The 14,243-nt window shown below is 30.3% G+C and overlaps 1 protein-coding gene across 1 annotated transcript; it reads left to right on the top strand.

The window, feature by feature from the left end:
- The first annotated feature begins 2,206 nt into the window (after positions 1 to 2,206).
- On the top strand, positions 2,207 to 6,377 carry LOC127073705 (truncated transcription factor CAULIFLOWER A). The gene is made up of 8 exons (XM_051014895.1): positions 2,207 to 2,622; positions 3,815 to 3,893; positions 4,333 to 4,397; positions 4,491 to 4,590; positions 4,890 to 4,931; positions 5,077 to 5,118; positions 5,631 to 5,728; positions 6,020 to 6,377. The coding sequence occupies exons 1-8, from the start codon at positions 2,438 to 2,440 to the stop codon at positions 6,117 to 6,119; spliced, it is 711 nt and encodes a 236-aa protein (XP_050870852.1). The 5' UTR covers positions 2,207 to 2,437; the 3' UTR covers positions 6,120 to 6,377.
- The last annotated feature ends 7,866 nt before the right edge of the window (positions 6,378 to 14,243 follow it).

Genomic DNA, 14,243 nt, shown 5'->3' with positions numbered 1-14,243 from the left:
TAAACCTCTAAGGTTTCAGATTTCAACAACAACAAGAAGATTAAAACCTTTAAGATTTCGGGTCTCAACAACATCAAAAATAAACCTATAACATCAAACTCAATAAACCTATTACGTACTTATCTCAATAAAATAATAACATATAACATCAATCTCAATTAAACAATAAAAACAAGATTAAACCTCTAAGGCTTTAGATTTCAACAACAACAAGAAGATTAAAACCTCTAGGATTTCGGGTCTTAACAACAACAAACAACGACAACAAATAACAATCAACAATAACAACAATAATAACTGCAACAATAATAACACTAACAACAATAACAATAACAACATTAATAACAATATTAATGTAACATTAGTAGTGATGTTTAACATACCATATCTTTGAGAAAGAAGTGAAAAAAATGATTTCGGTCTTTCATTGAAGCAAGTATCAAACAAGAGCCTTAAACACATATCATCTTAGTATTGAAGATGATATGGGTTTAAGGCTCTTCATTATAATTATGTCTGTGTTATTTTTAAGCAAGTGAAAATGGATGCTACAATAAAAGTATAAATTAAAACCGATTGAATTTGAAACATATATTATGAATGAGATTAATTGTTATGCACTGTCAATGTAAAAAGTCTTATATTGTCAATGCATCACAATCATCCGTATGTATTACTTTTTAAATGTTTAAAATAAAAATTAAACATTTTAAATAAATTAGTTGTTGTGATTAGTTGACAGTATAAAAAAACATTACACTGTCAGTGTATATCAATTAAATTCATTATGAATTAGTTTACACCTTAATTTTCAAATTAAATCGATATAATAGATTATGTATTTTTAAAAGAAAAAAAAAACCTATCCTCGTACCGTTCTTCAGTTTGTAATCTACTATTTTTCTTAATATTAACAAAAACGTTTAAGAATAAAAATAATAATATAACAAATAGAGAAAGAAGTATCCCTAGTGACTACATAGAGACCCTTATTTATATATAACTGAATGTGATCACGACATACGCATGCTAAATAGAATTGACAAATCCATACTAAAAAAAATCAAAGCTATCTAAATTGAATGACAAATCTATACTAAAAAAATTAAAGCTATCTAAATAGAATGACAAACTTATATTAAGAAAATCAAAACTAAAAAAATTAAAGCTATCTAAATAGAATGACAAACTTATATTAAGAAAATCAAAACTATCGCTACATAATACGATAGTGTTATACTTGTAAAATTTGTTATTTTGTTGCAGAAAATGTTTATTCATTAAAATTATTAATTTTAATAAATCTTTAATTCATTAATATATTAATTTATAAATTGACAATTTTTTTTAATAATTTGTTTTGTATTTTTATATTTTAAAATTAATTATTATAGTAAAAAAAAATTAAAAATAACAAAATATATATAATATTATATTATATATAATATATATATATATATATATAATATATTATATATATTATATATATATAATATATATATATATATATATATATATATATATATATATATATATTATATATATATATATTATAATATAGATATATATATATATATATATATATATATATATATATATATTATATATATATATATATATATATATATATATATATATAATATATATATATATATATATCTATATATATAATATATATATATATATATATATATATTATATATAATATATATATATATATATATATATATTATATATTATATATATATATATATATATATATATATATTATATATATAATATATATATATATATATATATATATATATAATATATATTATATATATATATATATAATATATATATATATATATCGGTGTAATAAATATGGTATTGAGGAATAATAACTTTTTAATCTAGAAACTTTTAATTTAAAAGAAAAAGTAGTTGAAAAGACTTTAATCAACAAGAAAGTTACCGGAATGTTTATTTCCCATGAGAAAAAATAAAGAGAAACAAACGAGGTAGTACGAGAAACAGTGGGACCAAAAACATAAAAGACAGTCTCTCTAGCCAATGATAAAGAGACAACGTTTTTCACAAAACCACCACTATTTCCCCAAAACCACCATCGAGATCCTATCACTGGTTTCTCATTATTTGTCTTCTTTCGCTCTTTTTCTTACGGAATATGTTATAATAGTGACCACTTATATATTTTCCTTTTTTATATAAAACGAAAAAAGAACGAAGGAGCTACGTTTTTTGTGCTCAAACCCCTTCATTTTCATATTATCATTCATTCATATCACAAATTATCTACATCAACAACAAAAAAATCCAAATAATAAAACATTTATCATATATCTCTATAGTGTATGTAGTTATCTAGCTATAGATATAGCTTCAATTCATGTTGGTGTGATTTGAATTGTGGTTTGAGAGAGAGATAATAAAGATGGGGAGAGGAAGAGTGCAGTTGAAGAGGATTGAGAACAAAATCAATAGACAAGTAACTTTTTCGAAAAGACGGTCTGGTTTGTTGAAGAAAGCTCATGAGATCTCTGTTCTTTGTGATGCTGAAGTTGCTCTCATAGTTTTCTCTACTAAAGGCAAGCTTTTTGAATACTCTAGCGATCCTTGGTAAGTTTTATTTCTTTCTTCCTATATTTGTCTAAATCTAACTTTCATGTTTTCTGTGAAAATATAGAATAGATCTTACATATTTTTTTCTGTCTACTATAAGCCTATTTTCTGTATAATATTTTATTTCTGCTGTCAATTTTTCCATCATCGTACTGTTGTATTATCCTTCAATTCTCTGTCCTACTTGAATATATTATTATTATTTATTATTATTATTATTATTATTATTACTGTAGATATTTTTTGTTTAATTCCCTGGAAATTTTTTGTGTTGATTTGTGTAAAGTTGCTGGAAGGTGACGTGGTTGATGACATGATGTGAATGTTTAATTATTCCTCATGCTTTGTGTTTTGTAATCGAATAAAAAAATAAAAATGAAACTAGATCTCTTGTCCCTCTGCAATGTTTAAAACATGTGGTTAATTGTTTTCTTACACTAGTTTATTGGAAACATTGTTGGGTGGTGGCATGCAATAATGTCATGTTTTTGTTGCATTTCTTGTTTAAAATAATTTAGTTAAACAAAATTGATGAATATTATATATAATAATAATTAAAGGAAGAAAAAAGAAAAAGGGTAAGTTTTTTTATATTTTTTAAAACTTTTTTTATTGAGTGTGTCAGATTTGCTATACCATTACAATTTTAGTCTGTGGAAGTTGTCAGTAGTTGATGTAACTTATCATCATTTTATCAGAAAATGGGTGCAACAAGGATTCAAATGGCTCAAATACATGTTATCAAATGTTTATGCTACTATCTCTCTATATAGTACCTAGTTGTGGATTCATTATTGCTCCAATCAAATTCAAATGAACACACATGAAAAATAAATAGCAACGTTTTAATTTTCATCTTGAACATTTTTCTTTGAATCAATAATCACAACCCTAAGTTTATTTAGACATCAATCAATACTACCAGTTAGAGGATGAATAGTTTCTGTATCATGTTCCGAGAAAATCACTTTCGTGTTCGGTCTCTTTAAGGTCTTCCTTTTTTAATGGATTATATCCAATCTCAATCTAGGTCAATCATGTCCATGGTTGTTATTAGTTCGGAACAACTATGGACATGGTTGACTCAACTTAATATTGATAGTATTATTCTTTTTCTTTTATAAAAATATCTAATTTTTCTTTTGATAACTGAATTATTTGCTGACTGTAATTTTGGTTTTGTTAACAGTATGGAAAGAATTCTTGAACGATATGAGAGATATTCTTATACGGAGAGACAGCTTGTTGCAAATGATCAATCACCAAATGTAGGTCTTCATCTTCTCACTTTTTTGTTGATGGTTAGAAATTAAAGTATGAAACTTGCCCTCAAACTTCTTAAATGTTATCGAGGTAACACTAATAGCATATCTGAACAAAAAACATATATGAACAAAGACGTGTCTAATATCGGATATGCATTGGTGTTCAATCCTAACATATATAATTATATTTTATATATTTAGTTTTTGATATTATTATTGGTATTTCATAATGTGTGATAATTCCGCCATTTGAGTTATACCTTAAGGGACACATTGTACACACAACAATTGTGTATAAATTTTGTTTATATAGTAACGTAAGTAAAGGCTGACCGATAATTGTTTGATCTATGATTTTAACTCCGATTTTTTGAACGATTCGTTCTAAATACTTAACTTTAAAAATCAAAATTTACTTATCTGCATGCATGCATATTGTTAGGAAAACTGGGTTCTAGAACATGCAAAACTGAAAGCTAGGGTGGAAGTACTTCAGAAAAATCAAAGGTACTACAAATATTCTTACAAGCAAGACGAGTTTGTGTTGTTTTTGTAATATAATATACAATTGCAAGTTTTGTTGTTGTGGCTTTGTTTCAGGAATTATATGGGAGAAGAGTTGGATGGGTTAAGTCTCAAAGAGCTTCAGAGTTTGGAACAACAACTTGATTCTGCTCTCAAACACATTAGGTCACGGAAGGTAAAAGCTATACTAAGCACCTTTTGGCTTTGTAATTTTATGCAAGGTCGAAACTGACACGACAAAACGGTATCGGAAAGTGTCGATATCGATAATGATATTTACCGTTTTTATTTTGAAAAAAGAAAGCATGGTTAATTTACACCGCGACAACTGCGATCCGTATTGCGAATCTGTACTGAACGAAATCGTGAAAGTTTTACACGACTGCGACCGTGATTTAATACCTTTGATTGATTTTATGTTGTATTGAATGTTATGGTGAGTGGTGACTAATTTGTTTGAGTTTCCAAATGCAGAATCAAGTCATGTATGAATCTATTTCAGAACTTCAGAAAAAGGTGAGCAATATCTTCCGCTAAATCTTGTCATCATGCATGGAAACATAATGATGCATGTTCTAGAACAAAATTGACCAAAAGTCATGAATAGTCATATATCATTATTTGGATGAACTTTTAAGTACTTGCATTCTATATCATGCAGGATAAGGCACTCCAAGAACATAACAACTTGCTCGCCAAGAAGGTAAGACATTTTTGTTTCAACTGTGAAGATTGTAGTGTTTGCTAAGAAACACGGACTCCAACCAGAACACCGAAACACAAACACTCCGACAATAATAATATTAAAACGTAGAATACCTACATCCGTAGGACGTGGTCAAACACCTATATGATTATATTTAAATTTCATTTATGAATTTGTTATTAAAAATTTAAAATATTTTCACTTTTTATTTAATAACATTGATATAAGTAAAGAAAATAATAAAAAAAAATTTAAGCGTCATATGGATATTTTACCTGACATTACATAAAGTGTAAAAAAAAGAAAAAAATAATTTTTGAGAATATTTATTTGACTTTTTTAACCTTTGCCATATTTTTCCAACCTGTGTTGAATGAATGTGTGTCAATCAAACACCGATACGTGCCAGACACTAGACACTAGGGCACATATACGCGGTGTCTGTGTTTTGGTAGAGTGTTTGGATTTGAAATATACATGAAAACATGATTTGATTAAATAAAAACCAGATAAAGGAAAAAGAGAAAGAACTTGCTCAAGAGGAGGTGCAAAATAGCATGGAGGTGGCTCTAATTGAAACTCAACCATTGGAATCCATGATTGCAGGGTTAGTCTCTTTTCTTTTCTTTGATATATACTTGAAAGCTTCCTCACTCTCTCCTCTGTCGGTGTATATACATCATCATCAGTTCATTTTCACCTCTATCTACCTAACATGTACTATTTCCTGGAATAAGATTTTCTGCATTCTGGTTTCTGGATTCCCCTACATTATTTTACACTGTCATCCAGGGTATTTTTGGTATTTTAACCACCAAAAATATCTAAACCTAATCTCTTTCCTCCTCACATTTCTACTACAAATATAACACAAAAATAATTTGTTTGATTGATGCAGAGGGTCCTCCTTACAAGAAAATTGCAACGAAGAAACCGGAGCAGAAACTCGAGGAAGTGCCGTTCTTCCGCCGTGGATGATTCGTCCTTTAAATGAATAGATGAGAGGACAGTTACGTTGTATCAGTTTTCTTTATTAAAAAACACAGATACATGTTGTTGTAGGAAGCCTATAAATATACATATGATCAATACCTGCACTGTAATTGTGTAATCATGCAACAGGTTTGACTCAATTTCAATGTATGGCCATGCTAAAATGGGCTAGCTATAGATACAAGGCTATGGTGTATAATATTGTATACATATACATTGAGTATTGTTTATGGTAATGTTTAAATATAAGGATTATAAAGAGATATACTTGTTTTGTTTTGGTTATGTGATTCATTGAGAATCACTTAGTTAATATTTGGATTATAAAGAGAAACTTCTTTTGTGTTTATGTGAAAAGTTAAATAACTCAATAATCATTGAGTTAATTAAGGTTTAAAATATATAAAGGTTTTTTCTTTTTTTTTAATAATTTTTTTATAGAAGTTGGTTTGTAATTAAAAATAAAATGGCTAAAAGTTATTATAATTAAGATTAGTTAGACGGATTTGAATATCCGCTTTGTTGTATCTTAGTAATAAATTCATAGATGAAACGATAAGAAATCTCTTTCAATTTAAACAAATATCTGTGTTTTAATCGAACCTTAAACATTTATACTAAAAAAAAAGTTTTAATACAGTAATTGATAAGTATACAACTAATTTTTTACCTTAAGGTCTTGTTTATATAACATAGAGCCCTAATCTTTTAGCAAAATGGATTAGGACTAATTTTTTTACATTAAGGTCTTGTTTATATAACTCAGAGCCCTAATTTTTTAGGCGAATTTATGTCATAAAAAATAGGAATGAATGCTATCTAGAATTTGATGCCTTTACATAAATTATCTAGTGCATTGTCAAATTATAATTCTTAGGGCTAATTTACTTCATAGAATCAATTCAATAGTGATATAGTAAAAACAACATTACACACGAGAATAACTCAATAATCATAAAGATCAATTTTTTAAATTAAAATTAATAAACTATATAGTTCAAGTAAGAGGTTAATCTCCCACCCTAATTTAAAGAAAATTAGTTACTAATAATAATAACAGACATTGCTAATTTAGAAAATTATAATTTTGCAAGTGATGAGTAGAAAGTGTCTCTCTCTAAGAATGAGAATCACCAATATTAGCCTTCAAAAATGAATTTATATGTCGTTTAAGCTTATACATGATTTTTCAACTTGCACGACATAGTTTAGTTTATACAAGGTTTAAAACAAAAATGTGGTGCCTCAATCATGGTATCACCCGCCTCGTAGGTCGGGCAGGAGAAAATGGGAGATCAACAATCATGGAGGCTCCTAGCACATAGGGCCATCCACCATATGGTGAGAGAAAATGCCCCTCACCCCCTTCTTGATTCTTCATTGTTTATGGCTTAGCATCATTTTAACATGTCAAACTAACAATTAAAGACAAAAAAATCAATACAAAATTGTCTGGTTAGAGAGATTTAAAGCACAAAAAATCAATCAATCAACCGATTATGATCATCAATTCAAATTAAAGAAACTTCTTAAATAAATATTAAATGTATGTTAAAATTCATATCAACATCATAAAAAGGCAATATATGCCTATAATGTTCAAGATTAATCACAAGTCAAAAATTTGCATGTTGTTTGTCCTCAATGTCAATGCTTTTAGAAAGAGGATTCAATTTCTCTTGCACCACAATTTTTCACATATTTTTAACATATTATTTCTTTTGTGCCTCTTATTTTTTGAAGATCATTTTAAAGTTGGTGTTGGTGCAAACACCTTTTCTTTTCCGTATTTCCTCAATCTTTTTGGGTTTCTTTAAGAAGACAACACAAAATTCTCCATTGTTGTAGTGGGATGTTATGTTAAGAAGATTTCTTAATCTTGAGAATGCACTGACCTTCTTCCTTGTCAAAATGAGATATGACACTTTGATCATGGATGACATAACTTGAATTACCTTTATCATTTGCCTATTTTTTTCTCGTGAAGTATAGCTCTCGCCCACATATATTCCTAAAATTATGTTCAATATTCCTAAAGTTATGTTCAATCAGCGTCAAGATGGCACACACAATGTGTGAGACAATAGGATATATAAGAAGTGAAGAACAAGTAAATAAATTAAATAACACAAATAATTATTAATCCAATTTGGTATAATATTGCATACGTTTGGAGGAGGAGGACCTCAATCCAATAAAAGGAAATTCACTAAATCAACAATTAATAATACATGAAGGTTTCATAACTTTCCCGGTTCATTACCCTTTTTATAATACTATCTTCGAATTTCAAATCATGCTCTCCCTTAAATTCAAGACCCTCACTTTCATACAAAGACTCTCCCAAGTATTTGCAAGATAACTATTATATATGGCTTGATTTAAATCACAATTATAAACTAAATACTATATCCTTCTAAAATATAAAAGACACTCAAAAATAGAGTATTACAACAAAAATAAAAATACTCAATAGAAAGAGAATACTACACACTAAAATCTTCAAGAGATGAGTCTTCAAACAAGGAGAATCATCTCCTTAAATAGCAGTCATGATCCAACTGAAAAATCGAGTAGAGTTTTGACAGAAACCAACTGAATCCAAAAATTGCAGGTTTAATCTTTTTTATTAAAATAAATCAAATCTAAATCTTTTATAAAATCAAATACAATTAAATATTTTTCACAAAGATTTAAGATTTCAGAACATTTACCAAATTGATTGAAATTAAAAATATTTTCCAAATAATACACTTTTAATTTAACCTCTGATTGAACTAATATGGAAACAAATATGTAACTAAATGATCAACTTGTTTTGTTGCAAAACCAAAACACAATCCCAACACAAACCAGCCTTCACAACCATTACTTCTAACAACAACCTATAAACAAAAGCTTATAGGAAAAAAAAAGCTCCAAATAAAAAAATAAAATAAAAGAAGAAGATAAAAATTGAGATCGAAGTGATTTTGAAACACCATCAAATCACTTTCAACGAAAACAAGACCACCTTGAAGTTGCCGTGCACCACCACCGGAACAAAGCTTTCAGTCACGACCTCCGCCTCCGAGATCCCAACACCACCGATCCCGTAGGTATCCATCTTTCTTCATTTTCTTAGATAATTTAAATCTTTAATTTATGTATTATTTTTGGTTTGTTTTAATCTTCAAAAGAAGATATATTCATTATAAAATACAAAAGATAATAAAGCATCAAAAATACAAAAATGATAAGAATACAATAATAAAAAAGATTCATTCATTTTTATTAATTATGCTTAATTAATATATTTTCTTAGATTTTTCACTTTGTTCATTAAAAATATTAAAAATACAAAAATAGTTTTTATATATTTAACTTTATCAATTAAAGAGAAACAAAAATCAAAGCTTTATTTTCCTAATCAAATTAATATAATTTTTTTTAAAATTCAAAACACACCTTAAAATCAATTCAACTCATCAAATTAAGTTTTCGTCCCGTGCGACAATCCCCTTTCACCCTGAGCGACAAATTTAATTTATTTTGTCTCTGCATCTAATTCAAAACCAAGACGACTCTCTTTCACAAAACTAAAATCAACCAACCAACAAACCTGCGAACTACGATGACTCTAATTTTTCTCATCACTCAATGAGAAATATGTAGGCATAAGGTTGTGAAACCAAGGCGAGTCCCCTAACCTAAAACTAACTCTTTTCCCATTTTACCCTTTTGTACATGCCACATCTCTTAGTAAATGAATAAAAGCAAGAAATAAGAATAGGAATGACAGGTATACCCTTTAACAAACAATCAACCCTAGAATTCGAGGAGGTTCCCGTTAAGTACAACGGAGTGAGGGGTGCCTAACACATTCCCCTCACTTAACTGACTCCTGAACTCATATTTGGTTGTGATTACCATCTTATCCTTTCCTTTAGGATTTTATCATTATATTCCCCTATTCCTTAGGAATGAATAAAATATGGTGGCGGCTCTGTGATTTTCTAGCCGCGACAGCTGACGACTTTGTTGGGGACCATTCCCTAAAGAGAATTTATCCTACCCTTTAGTTCTAGGGTTGTTTGTTTATCTGTTTAATTCTTATTTTTATTCTTTAACTTGTTATTATTCTTTTTTGCATTATTTTATTTATTTATTGATATTTTCTTTATTATATTTATATTTTGTCATTAACATTCATGAGTTTTATCTTTGATTGAGAGTAAGCTTTATACCCGAGCTCGAGGAAACACATAAGTTAAGTAAGGGGTTGTCCTGTCTTGGCCACTGGGGTTCTCATCCCATGGGGTCTTTAATGAAGATTCCGCCTAGAGTAGACAAGTTCAAAGGATTGTCATGAGTTAGCTAGCACTTCTTCATGATGAAACTTTGAGCTTGATCCATGACTCTAGGGACCTCTTCTAGAACCCCGAATGCGAGACTTTGTTTATGAGAATGCTCCCTAAGGGAGACCCTGTTGAAATTTTATTATGGGAGGGCTACGCCCTATCATTATGAAGTTTCTCCTAAGGTCCATTACCTTGGGTGTGTTCTAAAAACAAACAAATGAAACCCTAGAGTCTACAAGTGAGGGGATTGGATAGTCTAAACTTAGAACTAACATGTCATAGGAAGAATACCTTAGCCAGGGAATGCTTTCATATTACCTTACATATCCCTAAATTTGTTTGGGTTTCCCACTGTAAGACCCAAATTTTGACCCTAAGATCCCTCATGCAATTTCATCATAAGCATTAGCATTGGGGATCATACCTTGGCATCCTCCTTACCCCTTTTCATTGGGTTTGTTTTGGGAGAGATCACCAAGAACTTTGTGATTATATCATACTTGTATTTTATCATTTCACTAACCAAAATACCAAAAATATCTCTTTGTATTTGCCTAACTCTTTTGTAGGAAGGGCATGATCTCATTGATTCATCAAGATGACATCTAGGGTTTAAGACCCTCATGAACAAAGAGTACAACCAAGAATTGATTCAAGAATGGTTATGAATATCATATATGAGTCCCAATAATCTCTACATGTTATATTGGTCAAGTTTGCTTCAAGAGTTTGAGGGTGATTTGCCTTGGAAACCCTAGTTTGACTGGGTATCTTGAGTAACTTCTCCAACAAGCTATCTCACTAATTGATCAAATTTCTCAAGGGACACTTCAAAATTCATCATCTTATGCATATATGATCTACCATGAGCTAAGAAAGTCAAGATAATTGGAAATTAGCAAGTTGGTTGATGGTGGTTGGCCAGATGGATTCATCTGATCAAAACTGGGTCTCCCTAGACCCTATCTCCTACAATTTTGACCATATGAAAATTACTCCAATAGAAAACATACTCTAAATGACATTAAAAACAAATTTCATGTTTAGACCTAGAGCTAGTTTTTCTTGGAAAATCATTTTCTATGTTGAAACATTATAGGTCATTTTGTCTAACCCTAATTTGAAAGTCAACTTCCCAAGGTCATAACTTACTCAATTTTTATGATATGAAATATTTCCAAGTTGAACAATCAAATTCAATGTGTCTACTTCAACTTTTATGTTTGGAGTGGGAGCTAATTCAACTTTTTTGAGCATGTGATATGAAGCTACATTATAGGTCACTTTTGACCTATACCATTTATCAAGTGATTTTTCCAAACTTCAAAAATGAATAACTCTATCATTTCAAATCAAAATGACACGCAATTGGTGACCATTTTGAAGGTCTTTGAGAGATCTACAACTTTGATGAAGACACTTTTCTCATTTGAAGCTCCCATAAGAAGTTAGGCAAGGTGGAATATTGAGACATATGGCTTGACACTTAGAAAAATTTTGATATGTCAAATTTTTCCAAAATTCCACCTCAAATATCTCCAAGTTCCAAACTCCAAATGAAAAAGTGTTCAACATAAAACTTGTTCCTCTTGATCTCACCTTTCCAAAGAGATAAAATTCATGCATTTTGGGTGAGAAATGCATAGGCTGCGCATGCCTTAAACAGGCTGATATTATTTGGCATGGATCAATCTTCAAGTGACAATGCACATGTACCTTGCAATCCAATCCATCTTCAAAGCATCTGATCATTCATTTGTAGTTTCAAACCATCATTCTATGGGCCTATACGCGCCCATGCAGCATGGCATCATCATTTTACCAAATTTGGGAAGTGGAAAGAGTATGCAAATATCATTTGATTTCCCTATAAATTGAGGCCCTTATGCTCAGAATTAACACACACATTGCGCCAGCTTTGAATCTCCATTGAAAACCCTTCACACCAAGAGGATAACCCTGATAAATTCATTTGAATTTGAGCTTGAATCTCCACTATTTTAGAATTCAATTCTCCAGGAATCCATTGCTTCTAAGCCTTTCCATTCCTCTCCTGCAAGCAATTGAAGTGAAGCCAAGCACGATTCAGAGCAAGATCTAGCAAGCTCAGACCTCCATTGAAGCTAATTTGCAGAAATTTTAAACTCTTCGATTCTCCTTGATTCTTGCTCAATTCCATTGATTCTTGAGTTGTCTGAAGTCCTACCAATGTAGGCAAGAAGATTGAGTTGCTTTGAGGCCAAATCGAAGCAACTCAAATCATGAACCTCATTTTTCATATCCACATATCTCTCAATATAGTTGGAATTGGATAAATTGGAGGTGATATTCATCCTCAGTGATGTTTGCTCTTTAAAATTGTAGATGTTTGATTGGCTGTATTTTATGTTAAAACACTAACTGGACTCTAATGTCGTGACTGATGTCATGACATGCTTTGGAGATGTTTGATTGGCTGCGTGTAATGTTAAAACACTAACTGTACTCTGATGTCTTGACTGATGTCATGACATACTTGAGTAGTATGCTGCAGGTTTAGCTAATACAGGTTTTACTGAATGTCAAACTAGATGTTATGACCTTCATCCCTGACAGCAGATACTGAGGTATAGAATAGTTGGTTGTCTGTTATAACTCAGTATTTAATTCAGTCTGTTTATCAAGGGAGTAACAGACCTGGCATAAGGCCTACTGTCTGAATGTCAAACTGGATGTTATGACATTCATCAGTGACAACATATACTGAATAATAGCCAGGTTGGTTTTTCTGCTACAGTTCAGTATTTATTTCAGTCTATTTTTTCAGGAGGATAACAGACCTGGCATAAAGCCCATTGTCTAAATGTCAAACTGGATGTTATGACATTTATTTTTGTTAGTTGATACTGAAGTATAGACTGGTTGGTCTTTTACAATACAACATTTAGTACAGTCTGTTTTCAGGAAAATAACAGACCTAGCATATGGCCTATGATTCTGGACGTCAAACTGAATGTTGTGACATTCATTCCTGACAGCATATGCTAAAGTGTAGGATGGTTAGTTTTTCTGTTTCAGTATTTTTCTCAGGATATTTTTCAGGAATCCAACAGCTGAGCTAAAATCCAGGAAACTAACAACTGAGCTACAATTAATGAACCTAACAAATAGCCTATTTGTTAACACCCTAATATGTGGAAATTAGGTTAACTTGCTTAACCTTATTTTTAGGAAATACAAGTACAAGGCCCAAGTGCTGCAATATAAAAGGATGGAAATCCTTCTTTCAGAACTTATGGGTTTTAGGCGTGAAGCTTTCATTGTACCATCATACTTCACTGCTGTATTTTTGTTTGTGTCTTGTATTAGGTTTATCTTGTGAGCCAAGCAATTATCACCTAGATGATTGCATTGGACTAGGGTGTTCATTGAGTTGTAAGTGTTGTGTCACTCTAAGCTTTTAAGCGTGAGTGTTGTGTATCTTGATTAAAGTTGTTAAGCACAATCAAGAGTTGTTTGAAGTATTTACTTCACCATTGTCTTTAAACTTAATTAAAGGTTGTAATCACTGAGGTGATTTAGGGGGGGTGAGTAGGAACTCTGGTCTTAGTGTAAGATTGAAATTGCATTGGGTAGGTATTAAGTGATAGGATTAAACAGTTGGTTTAAGGTCTGAATTAATACTACTAATAGTGGATTTCCTCCCTGGCTTGGTAGCCCCCAGACGTAGGTGTGTTTGTCACCGAACTGGGTAAACAATTACTTGTATTATTTACTGCACTTACAATTTCCTGCTGTATACATTCCTGT

This window comes from Lathyrus oleraceus, chromosome 4 (assembly GCF_024323335.1).
Source record: "Lathyrus oleraceus cultivar Zhongwan6 chromosome 4, CAAS_Psat_ZW6_1.0, whole genome shotgun sequence".
NCBI lineage: Eukaryota > Viridiplantae > Streptophyta > Magnoliopsida > Fabales > Fabaceae > Lathyrus > Lathyrus oleraceus.
This window is presented reverse-complemented; position numbering and strand designations above follow the sequence as displayed.